Raw genomic sequence first — 20,752 nt, 5'->3', positions numbered from 1 at the left:
CATCTCAGTGCTCAGTTTTGCTCCCTCTTCTCATTACCCTTTCATGTATTTTCCCCCTTTTTCTCCACCCTCTTTAGGAACTGAGAGCTGGAAGATCTTAGAGCCTTTCTGTGGTAGTTTGGGGATGCTGGATATGCCCAGGACAGTTACCATGGCCGTTCCTGGTTCCCTGCAAGGCCTCAGGAGAAGTCAAGGGGCCTTGCTGGTTATGTCTCCACTGGCCAATCCACCCCCGTGTCAAGGTACTGGATCAAACACAGAACCAGGAGCAGAATTAGGTTACTTGCAATAGTGTGCCACTGTGCCCTAAATGATTATCCAGGGCTATTCTGTAGGGTTATTCCGGGTGTAGATACTCCTGTTGTAGCACTACATCAGGACCTCCATTCCTATCAGGACACAGGATGAGAACAAGCTTCCTCCCCCTCCTCCTGCTCTCCCTTTGCCAAGAGGCCACTACCAGGAATGTCCTACCTAGGAGAGACCCAGACTGACCTCTGGCCCTCTTGTGCTCTGGCTTATTTCAGTGCCAGTGTGATTTATTTGTCCTTTGATGACAATGACCATGTGGGATAGGAGAAAAAGATGTCTTGATCACAATCTTCTGCCCTGGACTGGGATAACCCTCTTTTTTTTGAATACAATCCTGCACTAATGGGGATGACCAGGCTCTGAAAGACCAGAAGTTCATCTTCCAGTGCTGCACTATCAAGCTGACACCGAGGATTATTGTTTTATTCTACTTAATGGAGCAACTAGCCTGCAGAATGGAAATACCACTGAGTTTCCAACAAGCTGCCTAAAGCCCTGAACGTTAGACAAGCTGTGATACTGCTCCTGGCAGCAGCAGCAGCAGCAGACTTCTCTTTAGATACTGTAAACATGAGGGAATAACTGCTCCGTTTATGCCAATGTTCACAGGTAATTATAGGTTCTTTTGGGTGACATGCAAGTAAAACAATGGATAACTGAATCCTCATCAGGCTTGGAAGCAGGACCTTAAACAACCTCCAAGCTCAGGGTTTAAAGAAGAGACCTCCAGCAACTGTCCAAGAGATAAGATCAGCCCATGGGTTTCTTTCAGAACTGACAAACTTATCACTCTTCTCACCCAAATCACCTGAATATAGGGAGAGATGGAAAGGAGATGACTCATACCTGAGAGAGCTTTTTTTGTCTAAGATGGGGATTAATGGGTTGGCTTAGAGGTGAGGTGTCTCATTAGCAAACATTTGGATTTTGCCAGGGTCACTCATTTTGCTATGGAACATGAGTGACTTTGCAGGGCTGCACTCACACTGAGGTGAAAGCTTTGCCTGCAGCATAAATTAGGCTGAATTTCCTGCAGGGTGCATGGCTGCTCTGCTGATGACGAGAGCCAGCCTGGTGTCCTGATAGCCATCCTGCTCCACATCCCATTGAAAAGGCAGTGGTTTTATGCAACAAGGCTTCTGAAGGAACATTTCTGCAGAACCCCACATTGTGCAAGCTGTCCCAGGGCTGGGTTGTGCATAGCTGGTTGGATTATGTGGGAAAGTTGGATGCAGAGCAATGTCCTGACCAGGCTAAAAAGCTTCTGGCAGCGCAGACAACTACAGCTGTGGGCAGCAGTGGTCACAGTTAGCTGACATCTCCAGGTGCATTTATACAGTGTCATGTAAATACACCCTGTGAGGTTCTTGTGACAAAAGGATTTTAGTGTTTCATACTACTACTACTACTACTACTACTACTACTACTACTACTAATTTCTTTCTTCCATTCCCCTCCTAGCCAGCTGTAGAGCACTGCCAGAGAGCCATTACACCACTGGTAACACGTAGCTGAGAGCAGCTCTAGCCTTTTTCAATACATCCAGCTCCTCACCTGAGAGCAAGCTTCTATCCCTCTGCAGTAGCTGAACTGCTTTTATCATCTGCAGGAGATCAAAGTCATGCAATAATCCTCTCCCATAGTCAGGCTCTGTGCCCTCCCTTCCTTCTTCTCCCAGAAGCTGATGGTGTGAAGGGCTCGGCACAGCTTTCCTTGCCAGACTGGCCCAATGTCAGCTCTGCTGGGATAGTTTGAGGAAGCTGTTTACACAAAATATCAGCGGGTTTTTGATGGCTCTGGAAGATCTGGTAAATAATCCTCAGATGAAAGATACAGTCTAGGAAGATGGCAGAGGAGGCTTACTACACTTACTACATTAATAGTGCTGGAGAATGGGTGGAGCCTTTAAGTGCAGTGGAATTCATTTTCGTTAATCCTGCCTGGGTCTGTCTCAGGAACAGTCACCTCCAGAAGGGTGTTGCCTGGCTCAGGCTGTGCAACAGGCCAGTTGTTTATAAGGGGGAAGATTAAAAACAACTGCTTGGTGCTGTTCAGGGCTTTGAAAGTAGCACATTTGTGTCATTCTAAGAGCCATCTGGATGCAAATCGCAGCCCTCAGGTTGAGGGTTTCAATCCTCAGGCCCCCCACAGAGTGTATTTGGAGACTGGGTTTTGCTGCAGGAGGAAGGTGTGACAAAGGCAACTGTGTGGGCTGTTTACACTGAATATGTAACATCCTCTGGGTACCTGGAAGCCTAAAAAACAGATGCTGAGCTGGGTCAGTCTTACCTGTAATGAGGTTAATGGTGAAGAGTCCTTGAGGATTTCCAGTTAGGATGTGAAAAGTCAGTCTTCCCTCTGAGCTAGAGTCCGGATCGAAGGCATCAAGCTGAAGGACAGATGTATTTGGTGGGGAATTCTCCATCACAGAGGCATAGAAGACAGGTCTGGACATCTGAGGTGGGTTGTCATTGGTATCAGTAACTTCAATATAAATTTCAGTCACAGAAGACAGAGGAACTGTTCCCTGGTCAAGGGCTAGCACAGTCAGCCAGTAGTGAGACGTTGCCTCTCGGTCGAGTGATCCTATGGTCCGTATGGTGCCTAGAATACACAGAGAGTGTTTGTGAGGGATTTAAGGAAACCAGTCCTTGATGCCAGAGCAGTCTGTGTCTCAAGTCTGCCTCCTGCTCTTTGCTGCAGACACGAATTCTAGCACCCACCGTGTCTGGCTGTGAGACTGTGTGGAAGCTGAGGGCTTGCTTGTGCTGAGGGTCATTTTTGTTACACAAGTGAAAGAGAAGATCTCAGTATTTTTGGGGAGGACAGACATTGATTTGCCATTATTTTAAGGAGAAAAACCCCTGCTTGTTCCTACCCAGATACAGGGATAGACTTAGTATAACCCCGCACAAGCAAGAAAGGCTTGAATGCATTCAACATCGCAAACAGCCAGGCCAAACACAGCAGGTAGTTTAAACCTTCAAGGTACACTATTAAATTAAGATGTCCTTACCTGTGTCCTTTTCGATGCGGAAGATGGACAGGCCAGTGCCTTCTCGGAGGAAATACTGAACCTCTCCATCTTTGCCCCTGTCGATGTCCTTTGCCGTGACCATCATCACCGACGTGCCCTTAGGGCTGTTCTCCTGCACCCAGCCTTTGAAGACAAAGGAGGCAAAGCGTGGTGGGTGCAAGTTCTCGTTGACATCAGTGACGTTCACTTCCAGGTGGCAGAGGGAAGAGCGAGAGAAGGGCTTCCCACCGTCACTGACCTGCACCGTTAGATTGTAAGAGTCCCTCTTCTCATAGTCCAGCTCCTTCTCCAAACGGAGCGCCCCGGTCAGCTTATCCACATGGAACATCATCTCCTCATTGTTAATGAGGCTGTACCTCACCTCCCCCCCAGAGCCAGCGTCAGGGTCAAAAGCCTCCAGAAACAGCAGAATGGTCCCCACGGGCAGGTCTTCGGGGACCTTCACACTGTTGATGGCTGGGAGGCACTGTGGGGTGTTGTCGTTTACATCCTCCAGAGTCACAATGAGGTCTGCAACGGAGAACAGCTGGAAGCCTGTTTTGGGCTGGTCCCTAGCTTCTATTTTCAGCACATAGCAAGGCCACAGTTCTCTGTCTAGAGCACCTGTAACCGTCACTTCTCCAGTGACACTGTTAATGGCAAACTTGTCTGTGGGGGTTAGGAGAGAGTATTTTACTCTCCCATTGTCATCTGTATCAGCATCTTCTGCTTTCAGTTGAGCTATTGTTGTCCCTGCTGCTACATGTTCTGGTATTGCCACCCAATAGGCACCTTGAGGGAATTTAGGAGTATTATCATTGGTATCCAACACATTCACAGCCAATAGTTTCCAAGATGATTTTTGTGGTGTGCCAAGGTCGTACACAGTAATGTTAAGAATGTAGAAGCTGGTTTGTTCATGATCTAAAGGAGAAAGGACTTGAAGGAGACCCAATTCCAGGTCAATGGTAAAGCAGCTGTCATCATTTCCATCTGAGATCACATAGACCAATTTTCCATTAAAACCAGTGTCAGGATCAATAGCTGAAAGGTCAGCAATAGTTGAGTTGATCGGAACAGTCTCTATGATATCAATAGACCGTGGAAAGTTGTCATCGAACTTAGGAGCATTATGGTTTATAAGGTGCAAGTTCGGAGACATTTCATCATCCTGCCCATGCCCTTGAGACTGAGACTCGATGGAGTGTATGATGGTTTCTGTCAGTTGCTTCAAGACTCCTGTTTCCTCACACTGCATTTTGACGGGGAGACCTTGGCTGACCACAGTGATGTTTACAGATGTTGGCAAAGCGTAGTTCTCTCCATCTGTCGCAGTTATTTTCAAAGAGTAGAAAAGCGGCTGTTCAGAAGGAAGATCTCGCAGAGATATTCTAAGGGATATTACTCCAGAGATGGGATTCAGTTCAAAATGCTCTAACTCGTTGCCAGACTTGATTTCATATTTGATATGCTGCAGCTCATCACTGTCGATTGCAGAGACTGTGGCCACAGGGCTCCCAACTGGAAAGTCCCGTGGGATGGTGCCACTGCAGCTTGCCTTCTCAAACACAGGAGCGTTGTCATTGACATTGCTCAGCGTGAGGGAGACGTACACCTCTGTCTCGTGGCGGAAGGGTGAGCCCCAATCTGATGCCCACACTCGCAGGTGGTACCATCTCTGCATCAGCTCATAGTCCATCGACTTGGAGGTGGAAATGACACCAGAATAGGGGTCAATGACAAAGGGAACTGATTTCTGGTTGGCTATGCTGTAGGTGACAAAGCCATTGTCTCCTTTATCTTCATCTGTAGCCCTTACTGTTAAGACACTGGTACCAGGAGGAACATTTTCATCAAAAGCCCCATGGTACGAAGACTGAGTAAAACTTGGAGCGTGATTGTTGCAGTCAGTGATGTCAACGATAACAGTTGTGGATGTGTGACTGTTACTGGTTGTAACTTCAAGCTCAAAACTAGACTGCTCATGGAAGTCCATTGCTCTGACTGTAGTTATCAGTCCAGTGCGAGGATTGATCTTAAAGCTTGTGCTGTCAGAAGTAGGTCTCAAAATATATTTAAGATTTGGGAAAACTGGTGTGATCTTCACCATAACAACTTGGCTTCCAGCTGGGGAAAATTCACTGAACTGGACCCGGTACACGTCTTTCTCAAACCTGGCAGAAACATACTTGGAGGGAGGTATGTGGACAGCTCTGACAGGAGAGAACAGTGGTGGCTTGCTCTTGTCCTTGGCTTGCATGCTGAGGTTGAAACCAAATGGGTAAAGTAACCAGTTTATCTCTTTGTTTGACACAATCACGAACTCAGTGCTCCCACAGTAGGATTTGATGGCTTTGAAATGTCTTCCCGGATCTCCATCCACAAACTCAACTGAATCAATCCCTGCTTCTGAGTCACCACTTTCTACAGAGAGAGTTGCATAGATAAAGTCTTCGTCTGAGTCAGGTGATGTCACCTTCACCGAGGAGATAGAGGGGGGTTTCCTGGCAGATGGCTCCACTTGGATTGTGAGACTGGCCAAGTTCCCAAAGCCATTCCCCTCCGTGATCTTTCTCATTCTGTCCACAGCCAAAACCTGCAGGTTATGCCTGCCTCGATGGGTGCTGTTCAGCCTGCCTGTGACCATAACTGCCCCTGTGGTGGGGTGCACAGTGAATAGGTTGGACCTGGTGTTGAGGGCATAGTAGAACTCCGCGTTCTGGCCAGCGTCAGCGTCAGTGGCACTGAGCATGCTGACCACTGTTTTTAGAGGAGTGTCTTCTCTGATGGACACTTTGTAGGAGGGGGGTGAAAAGAGAGGTTTCAAGTCATTTCTGTCCAGAATATGGATCAAGACTTTGGCCCAGGCTTCATAGGCAAAGGTGCTCTCTGTGGCCTTGATTATTAACATGTAACTGTCTTTGACCTCACGGTTTAAAAGTGCTGTGTTGCTGCTCCTGGTTCTTATTCTCAAGAAGCAGAAATCCCCAATCACGTGCTCCTCTGTTTTAAACAGACCAGTGTTGTCCCCAGAGGCTATTCTGTACCTGATGTCCCACTCAGGGTCTTTCTTGTAGATACCCATTTTGACGTAGCTCTCCACGTAGGTCTTGGGGGCTGAATTCTCATAGATGGTGGCATTGTAGAAAAAGTGGGTGAAGTGCAGAGGGGAAGTGTTGCCCTTCTCACAGCTTGCCTTGTGGACCACACAATGCATCAGGAAAACAGCAACACTCAGCAAGTGCCTCCTGATGGAGATTTCCATGGTGTGGTGTCTCCTTGAGCCCTGCAGGTGTCAAAGGAAGAACACTGGTAATTCTCATTAAGGTCAGTGTGTTACAGAAGAAAGTCTGCATAGGCTCAGCCTCACCTCCCTGCTCTTTCTACCCTGACCTTTATTGATGCAGTTGTTAGCTCAGCTCTTCTTCCTTCTGTCTCAGTGTCCTCCCACATCCCTAGGCCGGCTCAGATTTGTTCACTTTTTCTGCTTCAGTTTCTGCCCTTATGGAGGGCAAAATGTGCAAAGTCATGCAAGATGCTCTGATCAGGCTGACTTGCTATTCTGTGAAAAATCTTGCTCTCCCTTCGCTCTGCCTTCTCCCAAGTCAAACAGCATATCTAAACCCTCCACCCCCAATCCAAACTCCCTCTTGTTTTGTTTCTCCAGCCTCCCTTCTCCATCTTAACTTCTCTCTCCACACAAGTTTTTGCTAAGTATTTTTGAGAGTCAATATACAAACTGCTTTATGTGCCTCTCCGTGGCTTGTCTTCCCTTTTCTCTCCCTGTGCTACAGGATGTGTTGTCCTTCCCCAGCAGTGATGTCATGTCGTATAAATTCCTTCTGAATGTGCACCTCCACGGTGTGGCCTTTCCAACAGCTTTCACTCAGTTTCTAGTCAAGCCGTGTCTCAGTTACCTCAAAGTTCTTCTAATTCATAGGCCTGATCCTGTTGCCTCCTCTATGTTCACTGAAGGTTTCCAGCAAGACACTTTGCCCATGTCACCCTCAGCCCTTGAGTAATGTCTCTGGTTCCTGCCTTCTCATGGCAAAGCCCCAGGGTCAGGATTCCTGAGGAGGATCTGCCATCCATGACCACCCGCCATCAGCTTCCTTCTCTAACAACTCCCGAGCATCTGCGGCTCCACGGTTTATCTTTGTGCACAAGGTGTATCAAAAAGGAACTGGGGAGCACACATGTGATTAACAGGGATGTAACTTTATTAGGGAGCTTTGCAGAGCTTGTTAAAGGATCAAGGCCCATTCTTTTCAAAAGCTAAGTGCGTGCTGCTGTGTGTGCAGTTAGGGGTTGAAACCAGGGATAAGCTAAATATAGGTGCATATATTTCCCCTAGATATCCTAAGAGATCTTTATCTAGAACTGTTTCTTCCTGTTTTAAATTTAAATTATATATCAAGTACCTGCCAGTCATTTGGCACATTCCTAATTTAAACAGGGAAGACTTGTTTTTCCAGACACTTTTTCAAGACTCATCTCTTTAAGAGCCAGAACTAGTTCAATTTGTAACTCAAGTTGAATGTTAGGAACAAATTGTTAGAGCCCAACTAACAGTATGTGTCACATTCTCTCACTGAGGTATCTAATTACTGATAAATACAAAGCTGTAAGTTTCATATTTGCTTCAAATCCTTCTCCCCTTGCTAAATAAGATGCCAACCATCCAAAAATATCTCTGTGGTCTTTCCTTTTTGAAACAAATGGTTTGAAGCTGAAGCCAAACTACCAGAAGTTGAAGAGAAATCAACAAAACTCAGGTGTGACAAAATTCACACTCATTTTTTCATGCCATCATTCCACTTCTAGGAAACACAACATAGTCCCAAATGCGCTGAAAATTAAAGAAAATCTTGGAGGGCAGGGATGGGTGACCCAGAAAGGCATGTGGCTCATTCTGAGAAGTTGAAAACCATGTTCTTAAAAGCTCTGCTTGTTGCTTGTTGCTTAACAGTGCTTCAGAGCTGTGCAGCATGTAGGGACTTGCCTAGAGCTACTCCCTTCCAACTTTTTCAACTGCTGAACTTGGAGAGAAGACGTTCGCAGGCTGCGCGCGCGTGTCTGCGAGCACTGGGAGCGGGGTAATCCACACAATCCAGAGCGGAGTAAGGCAGCAGAACAAGCCCGCAACAAAACCAGAGCTGTTCCACGAACAGCAGACTTAATGAAGCCGATCGCTTTGTATCTGGGCTAATTGACTTTTTAATTGAATTGTACTGAAACGGCAATGTGAACTCATCTCGCGTAAGACATCAGAGAACCCACAAAGCAGAGACGTTATGAACTCCACAACCACAAGAAAAGCAGGAGCCAGAGCACATGCCTTCCTGGGCACCAGCAATTCAAAATGGGAGGATAACCTTGAGCAAGGAGTGGGTTTTCTGGCATTTAACAAGATGCAAGCTTTCGTCTGAATCTCTCCTGGAATGTACTTAACCTCACTCTTCCCTGTGTATTTCCTGACATCTAAGAAGGGCTTCACTTACATTGCTGTTTTTTTCCTCTGTATTAGCAGGGTTTTACTCCTCTGTCCAGATAATTATTTTGCAAAACCTGTTGTGACCTCAATATTTCTTAGAGCTGTGCTCTCCATTACAAGCTGGACTGAAAGCAATCAATGGCTTCAGCTATTATTATGAGGGATGGAGAGTGACTGTGCATCTGGGGCATGAGGCAGAAGCCTCATTTCCTCTGGAAATTATCTGAAACTTTGAAAAACACCATCAAAACTTAGGGAGAAGTGTCTAGGAGGCATCACCATCAACTTTTCAAGTCTAAAAGTTTCTCTTTGTGTCAGGAGCATGCTCAAAGCTTGAACAGTATCACCGAGAGTCTCTGTTGCATTCCCTGACAGCAACTTCCCACCCTGGGCCTGGAAACAATCACCTACAACCTGCAGCCTGGAGTCTCTCCTTTAGTAGGCTGCACTGGGAAGCAATCATGCTCTAAGGTCTTGTTTCTCTTTCCCCAGCATGGTTTTAGTGCAATTTGAAGTGTAACAGATCTCCCAGGAGATGACTGTCCTGTCCCTGCTCTGCCTCCTGCTTCTGGAATTATTTATGCCCCACTCACAATGCACAACTACCCAGAAGTGGGACTGGGACATTATCAAAGGCTGTGGTGAAACTTAACAGAAAAACAGGGGACAGTGCTCTGAACAGAGGGGTAATCTGGGTAACTGCTCCCTTGGCTCAGCTCCAGGGAAAATCCTGTTGGGACTGGCCCTGGAAGGTGACAGCAATGAACCAGCAGAAATGAGGTGGGTTTCTATGACTTTTGTTCTGTGGGTTGAAAGCTGTGCATAGCATGAAACCAGCAAAAAAATCAATTTATGGGCCCTTAGTCCCAAATGTAGATGGCTACCAAGGAGGGGCAGCACTGCCAAGCTCAGGGGTCTTTGCCATGGAATTCAAGGATCTCCAAGTTGAAATTGGGTGAAGCAAAGAGATTTTTCATGCAGATGAAGAGAACCATTCTTCCTGCTTTTCTGAGCTGTGCTACCCCATGTTCTTGTGCTGACAGTAATGAGTGCGTGATCCATGGGACCTGTGGCAAGGCCCATGCCCACTTCAGGGCTGCCAGATCAGCTGCAAGCATCTAACACTTGAACACCCTCACCTACCTCTGAAATGCCATTCCATGGGATCATTTATTTCTACTCCTCAGAGTGCTCCACTTCTCCCTTTCATGGCCTTCTGGAGCTGGTTGCACATGGGGAGGTAGAAGTGCTGGAGGAAGCCCATGGGTGGGATGGAGTGTGGAAGGTAGGGCACGCTCCCGACTGAGGGAAATACCAGGGCATCATTAAGTAGTGATTCAGCCTCCTTTCCTAATCACCAGGCAAGGATCAGAGAGCCTCGGGGGGCTTCGCCCTCAGCCCTGTAGATGCAAACTCCCCGCAAAGCGAGTAAACAGTTGGTGTATCTCTAATCAGAGCCTGAGCGCGCGTCTAAATTTAACATCCAAATTGTGAACCTCTGTCAAAGACATGCCCAAATCTGTTGGCTTAAAAGGAGGGAACAAACACAGTGCTGAGATTCAAAGTGTGTGTGTGTGGAGGCCACGGAGATGGGCGATTTAGAGGGATTTGGGCTATTCTGGCCAGCTGGGGTGAGTGGCTGGGGCATGGCCAGGGGGTCCTCTGGGGGCCCTCCCAGGGGTCTCCTGCACCATGTGGGCTGCTATGTTTGTTGGCTGTATCATGGAAAAGTGCTGCAGCCTGCCAGGAAGCAGGTGTGGCCCCAGCCCCTCCTTTTGATTCCCTTCAAGAGGAGCATTTAAAAGCAATAAAAACCCAAAACACAAAACAAAGCAAGAGCTGAGTGCACCCAGAGCAGCATTCCCGTCATGAGCTGTGGTGGAGGTTTGGCCCAAGGTTTTGAGATCAGAAGATTAAAGAAAAATCATCATTTTCATTGGAAAATAAGGACAACTGTTCCCCTATTACTCTTTTGCCAGCATGTATACCAAGTTCTCTTCCTCTCTTGCTTTGTTCCCTCACCTCCCTCCATTTTCTCTGTTTTTTCTTCACTACAAGAAACAGCCTCTTCCCCAGGATAGGAACAAGCCAAATCACCTCCAAACACATCAGCTTCTTTGTCAGAGGCTGCAAGAAGAGTGAGTTCAGGGAAAGACGGGAGATGAGATTGGCTGTTCAAGTAATCAGTTTAACAGAGAATTCAACTGTCATTGTGAAATAGAGACAGAAAGCAAAGGGAGTAAATCCCATAAAATAGTGGGTGCAAGGTTTTGGGAAAGGTAATAGGAGATGGGACACTGTCTTCTGCTGGCTTGGCAGAGCAGAAGGGGCTCAGCTACAGGTGGGGCAATATCCTTACAGCTGCCTGCCACATAGCATCAACTAGAAAGCAGTCCCTGGGCTTTCAGTGTTGCAAAGGCACAGAGTTAAATGGACGCGGTGTTGAGCCATGTGTGAGATGTTTTGCTTCCCAATGCTGAAATAGCCCCTGTACACCCTGCCAGGGGGATTATGCTGCTGGGTTAATGTTTGCCCTCTCCTCTGCCACAGTGATTTTAGTGGGAATTGGATGCTTTTCCATTTGGGGAGTTCTCTGATGGTTGCTCACAGCCCCGTGGGGTTTGAATTCTCTGTGGAGATGGGTATTTTTCAAACTGTTTTTTCTTGGGCTTCGAAAAAGAACAAACAAAACCATCCCATCCTCGGAGATCCTGCTCCTGCATTTGGTTGTGCAGCCTCTGCTTGGTTCTGCAGCGAAGCAGAAGAAACACATCCTGGAGGTACTACACAAAGCCAGAAAACTAATGAAAAAGCCCCTGAAGTTACGGTGTTTCCTTCTTCAATGTATCTCGGGGTTTTCCAGCGCCTGTGGATGGTTTCTTAGGGCTGATGTGTGCAGAACTGCTTGCACCAGCCTGCTTGGGGGCTGTGTTAGTGTGGGTGCAGCTTTCTGCTGGACTTGCAGATTCCATCCAGGCACGGCTGGGCTGTTCCTTCCCCATGTCGACTTTCCAATCCCTGAATGGCTTGGACAGAGTTTTGGAAATTGTTTCCAGGTTGCTGGACAGCCTGGAGCGAGGTGGCTGCTCAGGTAGAACCTGGTGCACGTGCCTTTTACAACCAAGGGCTGCCCTTGCTTGGAGAGTCCCATGAAATCCTGTCACGGCAGTGAGTGGCAGTGCCAGATCTGCACCATGACCCTGTCACGGTTCAGCTCTGCTCCTGGGGGTAAAGCAGCTGTGTACTGCTGGGGTGGGCTGTACCGAGGGCTCCTCAGCTGCAGAGCCACGGAAAGCCGTGGGATTAATGAGTCTCATGCTGGCATGCAGAGCAGTGACTCTTTCCCTGGCCTGCCCAGCATGGCAGGGGGTCACACAAATGTCCCTGAGCAGAGCAGGCACAGTCCTAAAGCACTACAGAGATGTTCCTTCCATCATCCCCCAGCCAAACCAGGCAGGTGGTTTAACCCTGGGGGGTTTGGGTACCCCAGGGAGCTTGGATAGGCAGCCTCTATGGGGGGTTGGTGGAAGAGAGACTCCCTTGAAGGAGTTTGGGGGAAGCCTGTGAGACATTGAGTTCTGTGGGGCAGTCTGGGACCAGGCTGGGAGATATGGCAGAGATAGCCTTTTTTCTGTGTATTGCTGCAGGGTTTGGTAAAAATGCTTCATTCTGAGGCAGCCCTGCCTTCCCCAGGCCTGGTCTGCCATGGCCAGGGGACCTGCCAGGGGTCCTGCCAACAACCACCCTTCAGGGCTGACAGTGGGAACAGGGTGGGATGCTGTCCCTTGAGTGGTGCAAGACAAGGATGAGTTGAGCAGGAGAGGAGAGGGCAGGATGGCCTTCCACATGGGAAGGGTATCTGGGAAGCATTTAGTTACTCTGATGTCCAACTCCTCCTTCCCTCCATTACAGCTGGATGCTTTTGCCACCTCTGTCACTGCCAGATTTCACAAGCTGCATGCTCAGACCCAGACTGGCTCTAAAGGCACCTTGCTCCATGACATCTTACTGTGGCTTCCTCCAGCCAGCCACTCACCCCCTTCCCCCTTGGACATCTCACCCATTCCCCCATCCTCGAGGCTTCGGCTGTGCCCTGATGCAGCTCCTACTGCCCTGGAGCAAGCAGGTGCTGTGTGTCTTTGCCTCCAAGCCATCCTCTGTCCAAGAGCATCAGTGTACACGAAGGCAAAGGTTTTCTCTTGCTGTCTTTCCACCTGTAATGTGCATTTCTGTCCACTGCTCTGTGAGAAATCCAGGGAGAGCTGGATTTTGTACGGCTGCCAACACCCAGGCCTGGCTCAGATTTGTCACCTAGCTGAGGTGTCATTGCTGTAAGCTCACCTGTTAGGCACAGGAGAACTAGAACAGGCTTGAACTCTCCATAGAGTTGTGAGGGTCAATGATCTCTCTCTGTCTTGGCACTGCAACATCATTCTAGGGCAAGAATTAATCAAACAGCTCCAGAGCCCTCAGTAGGGTCTGGGCGGTGAGGGAACCTTGCAGTGCCAACTGCTGGCTCCTATCCCAGGCAAAGTGTGACATCAGGGAGGTGGACTTGCTTGTGCCAAGAGGGAAGCATTCTTATGCATTATTCCTAATGTCTTTTCTCTGCTCTCCCCAGTTATGGGAGCCAGGGGATAAATCCTGCTTATGATCCAAAAGCTGCCACTGCACAGATAACCAGGGAAATGTTGAGGGGTGGACAAGGACAGCAGCTATGACAGCCAGAAGACAGGAAGGAGACAGCACATCCCACTGGTGGCTCTCATGCAAATGGGGTACCTGGCACAAGAAACAGCCCTGGGGGCTGGAGAAGGGGCAGTGTTGGTAGGAAAGGGTCTTGGTGGGAGCTGCTCACCAGGCAGGGTGTGAGGGGCCTTGGGGTTGGGCCCCACACTGCAGCAGCCCAAACATGTTGGCACAAGAGCCAGGTGGAGCGTGCCAGGATCTCACATGAGTGTGCCCAACTCTGCTGCTGCTGGGACTGTGCAGCACTCACCCTGTGATTCAGCTGCCATGAGGCTTTTTAGCACCAAGGACCACATACCTCAGTCACTGCAAACTAGCTGTGAGAGCCCACAAGGGATCTTCTCTCATTGCTTTCTCCTGCCAAAACTCATACTGAGCCTTTTTTCCTCATGCATGGGATGCAAGTTATCTTACATTGATAACCATTCCCCTGTCTGCAGACTGCTGAGGGAAGCTGGTGTGTGGGACCATACTGTCAATCCTGCTACCTTTCAGATCCACTGGCCAGCTTCAACCAAATTTAACCAGATAGGTAAAGACTTGAAAGGAGTTTGCACAAGCTTGTGAAAAGTAGCAGGAGAGAGGAGAGAAATCCAAATTAGGACTCCCAGCTGGAAGAAAAAGCTCTAATGTGAGCCCAACCCAATTATTAGACATCAGAGAATCCACACAAGAGGGAGCGCCGCAGGCAACCAAGCTTCATGAATTCTGCTGCTCACAAAACAGCTGTTTACTTAGGTGCTGCAGAGCTGGGAGAGCTGAGGTCCCAGAACACAACTTCCATCTGACCCACCAGAGCTGTAAATCCAAACAGGGCTCAGTTCACCCCGGCCTGGTGAGAGCAGCAGCTCTGCCCAGTCTTGAAGGGGCTCTGACCCTGTGAGTCCTCATGCTCACCTTAACTCTACCTGGTGTTGGTCATGAGGCCACTGCCCTCATCCCCTGAGTGCTGGTAGTCCTCCAGCGCCCTTTCTGTGATTCCCTGTGAGGAGCATACATGTTATCCTAAAATCGCTAAAATTCTTTGGGAAGGAGCCCAAGAGCACCTTGGCACGAAGAGCTGCGTGAGGGACCTTGTGCCCGGCTGGATGCAGGTGAGGAGCCCCAGCGCTCAGCAGGACAGGCTTCTGTCTGCCCTGCAGCACAGCCCTGCCCACCGTGCTCCTCCCTCACCTTTTCCCTCCTGCCCGGCAATTCTCATTCACCCGCAGACCTGTCCCTGCACTCATCTGACGATCTTCTCCTTCCCCTGCCCAGCACCCTGCTGGTCTTTCCCTTCTGCTGCCCGAAGGTGAGCACGGAGAGCAGCTTTCTGCTCTGCCTGCAGCCTCTCTCACTCCACTGCCATCTGTCTGCCTTGTGCTGCTCCTTCCCGTCCCTTTCCTGTGTTTGGAGGCAGCGTAAGGACACAGAGGACAGAAAATGAACGAGACAATCAGGGCATGACCCTCCCTCGTAAAAGGATGGCTGGCCAGGACGCCAGTAGCTGCGCCACAAAAATTCCCTGCAGCAGACATTTATTCAATGCAAAGGGATACCTGCAAACTGATAGAAAACCTTCAGCTCCCAGACCTAACCACAGCCACCCACCTGCTGTGCTGTGTCCACAGCGCTGCACAAGCTGCTGCAAGGCCAGCCCGTGCCCTGGGGAGCTCAGGGTTTCCCCGGAGAAAAGATTAACCCCCGGGACAGACGCGTTTGCCCAGGCTGGTCTCATTGCCACAGCGTGTCCTTGTCAGCTCTCATTATGCTCCCGGCACTGGTCACTCCCTCCTGCTCCGGACTCTGCTGGAAGCAGACTTCTAAAATCTCCTGCCATTGCAGCACCTCTGTGGAGCCAGCAGTGGCACAGGGACACTGCTTGGAGCACCTGTGACAACCAGGCTGGGCACAGAGTGTCCCTGTCAACCTGAGCCATATGGAGTATCTATTCATGGCATAACCAGCACCTCCCAGGCTGCCTGAGTCACAGCATCTATCCAATGTACAGCCACTCAAAAATAGTCACACAATGTAAGAGCATCAAAATAGCCCTGCTTGGCTACCTCTCTATTCTCTGCCCCAAAATGGGCAGTTTTGATTACTTAGTGGAGGAGCATAAGAAAGAAGGCTCAGGTAACCTGCTCTTTCTCCCACTTTTCAGCATTAGTGCATGTACATGGCTGATCTTGGGCTGTTGCATTTAAAAACCTTCACTGGAGCCATCCATCCCAAACGGATCAAAACCTTGCTTGAAGCCAAATAGAACTTTTGGTATCAGCAATATCCTGTGGCAATTTATTCCACAAGTTAATTATGCTCTCTGTATAGAAAAAGAAACTATTTCCTTTGGTTTGTTTCAATCCTGTTGCTTGTCCATTTCTGAGCTACAAACCTTCCTAACAGCCTGCCCCTCCCTGGAGCTCCTACTTCCACGAATTAGGAAAGAAAGTTTCTTTGCTAATAAACCAGTACCTGCCTCATTACCTAGGAAAAAGTGTGGTTAGAGGAAAAATTGCTTGCTCAGCAAATCAGCTTGTTAGTAGACAATGCAGCATCCATGCTGCCAACCCAGTTTGAAAAATTTAAAAGGGCTCAGGGGTATTTAATACTCTTATGTTTGTCCTTGGTACAGGAGGAAGCCCACTGCTAACTGCTCGAGGTGCAGCTGCACTTGCATGCTCCACACGTGGCAAGAAACAAAGCGAGGTGCACGGAGCAGGGAATGCCATTGCTGTAGCATGGAGGTAGCTGGAACAATCCTGTAGGACTTGCCTTGGAGCAATTGGCAGGAGAGCAGGATGCAAAATGCATTAGTTCCTAACAGATGTCTGATTCCAGGTGTTGTGCCTCCTTTGAACTCTCCCTTCGTACATGAATGATGCTTGTTTGTTTGCAGGATTGGGAGATGCACTGGCTTGAGAACATTAGGGTTTGAAATGCATCCATGGTGTGAGCTGTAGCTACGGGAAAGGCTCGGGAGAAGAGCAGGTCCTGCTGCGATCTCCCCTCCACAGGCAGGGCAGTTGGGCTCATTTTGGGAATGTTACAGAGCATGCCGGAGCACAATAGGCAGATGGGGAGAAGCAGAGACAGAACCCCCCGGCTGGGTTAGAGACCTCTCCCCTGCCCAGACCCGCAGGAACCCCAACCCCGTACCAGACACGAGGATGTCCCCGAACCATTCCCGGTAAGGTGAAGTGCGCTGCATTTTAGGAGATGATAAAGGTACACAATACCAAGCCCGGAGACTTTGCTGTCTCGAATACCGAGACAGCCCAGCCTTCCTCAGGAGCCCAATACAGACTGTTTGCTTTCCGTCCCGAAGCTCCGATAACCTCCCAGGTCTCTCTAGCCGCCAGCCTAGAGAGCCACGGCAGTTCCCTACACATCCCCTGCCTGCTCTTTGGCCCTCTGAGTGCCGGAATAGGGGGCACAGAGCATTCCATGTCCTCCTGCCGGGATCCAGGGCACCCTGGGCGAAGCAGGAGCCAGTTGGCCACAGCCCTACCTGCCCAGCAGAGCCTGCCCAGCTCATACCACCACACAGCCTGAATTTCCACACATGCTGGAAACTCTCAGCCCTCCGCAGCCACAAACGCAAAGGAGCAACAGCTTTTTTTAAGGGTTTTCTCTGAAGCAACCCCAGTCGCGTGACCGCTGATCTTTGCCCCTCTGGAGTGCTGTGCTCCACGGAGTCCGCCTTCAGTTCCCCGGGAGGCTGATTAGCTGATAACTGCAGTTTGGAAGGGCGCCGTTGGCTCCAAGTGCCCAGGCCTCCCTCCCTGTATTTCCACCTCTTTTATCAGTGCTGCACATGTACATAGGAAATAGTTCCTGCACGCCCTGAAGTGGGACTGGGCTTGCTGTGGGATTTCATCTTGTCACAAGGCACCTGACAGTGAACAAAGGTGCAGAGGATACAAACGGTGGCTCTGGCTTCAGCTCCCTGGCTCTGCTGCCCATCGTGGAGGGGGACAAGGGCAGGTGAGGAGCTCTTACCTGAGTGTACAGGGAAGCTGGGCTGGGAAACACCAGCGCTGTGACTGCACTCGGGGATCCCCAAGGCACAGCCCAGTTCGAGGTGACAGTGGAAGTGGCTTAACAGGGCATGTGGGGACAGAGTTTGGAGTGGTTCCACCTCAGCCCGGTTAGTGGGGTTGTACATGGCCAATAGCTGAGCCTACAGCCAGACGCCATCACTGCTCCTGCCCCAGCTCATCCACTTACTCCAGCACAAGCTCACTCCCTGCAGAAATCCTGCCCCATTCAGACACCTGGAGTGCTTCTCTGCTCAGTCCCTCCACACCTGCCTTGCTCTGCAGCGTCGCTTTCGCCTTTGATACCTGGAGCCCACCTGCTTGCACTGGCTGCAGCCTGCTGAAGCTTCCCAGCTAAGAGCAGATGCAAACACGAATGAAGCTTTTCCTGCCTCCTTCCATATGCCCCATGCTAAGGCTACCAGAAGGGAGGAAGGGACGAAGAGCTCTGCATCCCAAACCTCTCTCTGTAGGAGGAAGCTGCTTCCAGCGAAATTTATTCACGTGCAAAAGCAGTTTCACGAGTAAATCTCTGCATCCTCCATGCCTTCCTCCATCCATGCTGCACAGACTGCTCCCTGAGTCATTTCAGCTCCCCACACCGGCTAGCAGCGTGCCTTACCTGTTGCAACAGGAGAGAGACCTCTCCTGAAGTTTACTGCCTCTCTGCTCCCTCCGCTGAAAATCCTCTCCCGCAGCAGCACTTCGCTGGCTGCCGGGGGTCCATGGTGCTTGCAGATCAGAGGAGAGGGCTCCGAGAAATTCCTGCAAGAAGGGGTTTTGCCGGCTAAAACTCCGGCGGCACCGGTCGGGAGCAGCGAAGGAGAAAGTTGCGAGGGGTGGAACTGGCTCGCAGGAGCGCCAGCCCTTCCGTGATGGGCTGGAGGAGGAGGAGGAGGAGAGGCATCGCCCGCTCCCTCGCTGCAGAAGTGAAGTTGTGTGTGTGTGTATGTGTGTGTGTGTCAGAGCTGGGCAAGGACCCAAGCCTTAGAGCCAAATAATTGCAGCGCTTTTTACTGTTAGATTAACTAGCATTGCCATGAAATCCAGGAGCTCAATTGCACGGGGGGGGGTGTTGGGGTGGTGGGCTGGTGGAATATGTCAGGTAAATCCCTCCAACACACCTGAAAAACTCAAAGATTGTTTTTAACTATCTGCCAGGTGGGTGTTGTAAGGAGGGATGGGGAGAAGGGGGTGGGGGAAACCTGAATCTGCCCTCAGAGCAGCTGCATGCGAGAGGCACTTTGAAGGTGGTTGTTGTTGTTTGGGTTGGGGGAGCCCCCAGAAACCTCGGCTGCCGCCAAGAAGCCCCAGGGTGCTCCATGCTGCACAGGCAGCAGGGAGAGGATGAAAAGGTGGTCCTGTCCTGAAAAGGCAGGAGGCAGAGGGAAGAGAAGGGAGGCAGCAAGGAGAGATGGCAGTGTGGGGAGACCAGACACCGTGCAGGAGCTTTGGGGGATTTTTGTTGTACAAATAGAGCATCCTGACTGTGGGGGAGTTGTTCAGGGCTGGACCAAGGTGAAGGGACATGGACCCTTCTTCAGTCCTCTTTGTCCCAGTCTGCTTCTGCCTCCTCCTTTCCTTTCCACCCCAAACCCCAGTAAATGCTAACATTCCCCCTTTAGATTGCAGTGAGGTTTGAACAGATACAGGGGTAGTTCTCAACATGGGAAATGAATATTCAGCTTTAGGTGAAGTTTCCTTCCCCTCTGGTGTATTTTTGCAGATGAAATTACCAGAAAGCTTTCTGTATGGTTTTAGGAAAACAAAAAGAATATGGAAAGTGGAAATTTTTAACTTCAAACTGTCCCAGTAGGTGCCTGGCTGCTCCTCGTGAGGCTGCACGTACGATGGTGGCACTGAGCACAGGAATGAGTGGAGGAGAGAGACAGGGTCTATTAACATCCCATTTGAGGAGAAGTGGTTGGTGCAAACTTGCACCTCACTGGTCACCAGCCAGCCCCCAGGACAGCAGGTTATTGATCCTCTGGCCACACGTACAGCCTCGACTGGAACTTGTCTCAGACTAGTTTAAATCACATGATACCAATCCCTTGGAAAATCCATGTGATTTCATGGTGCAAGTCCAAGTGAAGAAGTTGACCCATGATATATTGGGCTGTTTGGAGTTGTGGGTAGAGGTGAGTGAGAGCAATATGGTAAATTCACCAGAAAATGCAGTTTTGATGGAATCAAAATTGGTCAGGAACTTAGATTAAATCTAGGGAACAGTTTGTACCAGGAGTGAGAGAGGAAATGTGCACAGCATGGTGAGACTGAACAATCTCCCTTGGGTCACTGTGGGACAGTGCTGGGTTGGGAAATCGCTGATGGATTTTGTACTACAAATGTTCATGGTGGGTACTCTGCTCACAGCATCTTAACGCCACTTGGAAAGTGACCTTGATTTCAAGCCTATCATGGCCTTTCAGAAACAGTTTGAACTGAATGAGAAGAAGGCAAAAGTCCAGTTGGATTTACATGTGCAGCTTGTCCCTTTTTCCAGCTGGTTTATTCAGATGATTTCTAGGGAAACTTGTAGTGAAATTGAAAGGATTCTAAAAGTGACAGTAGAAGTAATAGTACCTTGAAATTGCAAATTAGCTCCTCTTTAGGACATCTCATGAGAGGAGGCCAGGTGATCAGTCAGTGATGGCAATGGGAGGCGCATTTGGGAGGAAGGAAAGGAAGAGTTCCTTCCCACAGCTGCATGTCTCATGTCTTGCAGCTGAGGAAGGCGAGAAAATCAGGTACTGGTGGCTGGATTTCAGCAGGGCTGACGCAGGGCTCAGAACAATACTTGTATTATATTTAGACATACCAAGGTGCAAGTGAGCAAACCTCTGGCTTCAGGGCATCAGCTGATTGCTGCAAGAACCAGCATTTCCCTGCGTTTGGAGCCTTTCACGGCTGGATGGGTGCCTTGTTCCTTTTGCCTGAGTCTGGAGCAGTGGGGACTTGGTCTCATCTTGCGTAGCAAGGTGTGAACCCTCAGCTAGCAAGGCCAGCAGTGCTGATCTCAGCAATGCCACCCACAAGCCAGCTCTCCTGTCTGCACTGTCTTCTTGCTCTCCCAGGTGGTGACAGGGGCCCTCTTTCGTCCCTTTTCTTTGCTCTGCTGATGAAATGCTCTTTGGGGAAGCTGGTGCTCATGGCAGAACC

The 20,752-nt window shown here is 49.6% G+C and overlaps 1 protein-coding gene across 1 annotated transcript in view; it reads right to left on the bottom strand.

The window, feature by feature from the left end:
* FAT2 (FAT atypical cadherin 2) overlaps nucleotides 1-18,541 on the bottom strand; it is a 56,586-nt gene extending 38,045 nt beyond the window's left edge. The window contains exons 1-3 of the mRNA XM_039559382.1: nucleotides 18,213-18,541; nucleotides 3,329-6,614; nucleotides 2,602-2,916 (exon numbers count right to left, since the gene is read on the bottom strand). Of these exons, the coding sequence (XP_039415316.1) occupies nucleotides 2,602-2,916; nucleotides 3,329-6,593 (3,580 nt within the window). The 5' untranslated portion in view covers nucleotides 6,594-6,614; nucleotides 18,213-18,541. The remainder of the gene's footprint in view (nucleotides 1-2,601; nucleotides 2,917-3,328; nucleotides 6,615-18,212) is intronic.
* Nucleotides 18,542-20,752: the final 2,211 nt, after the last annotated feature.

This window comes from Corvus cornix, chromosome 13 (genome assembly GCF_000738735.6).
Source record: "Corvus cornix cornix isolate S_Up_H32 chromosome 13, ASM73873v5, whole genome shotgun sequence".
Classification (NCBI taxonomy): Eukaryota; Metazoa; Chordata; class Aves; order Passeriformes; family Corvidae; genus Corvus; species Corvus cornix.
Note: the sequence above shows the minus strand (reverse complement) of the source record. Positions and strands in the feature narration are given on the sequence as shown.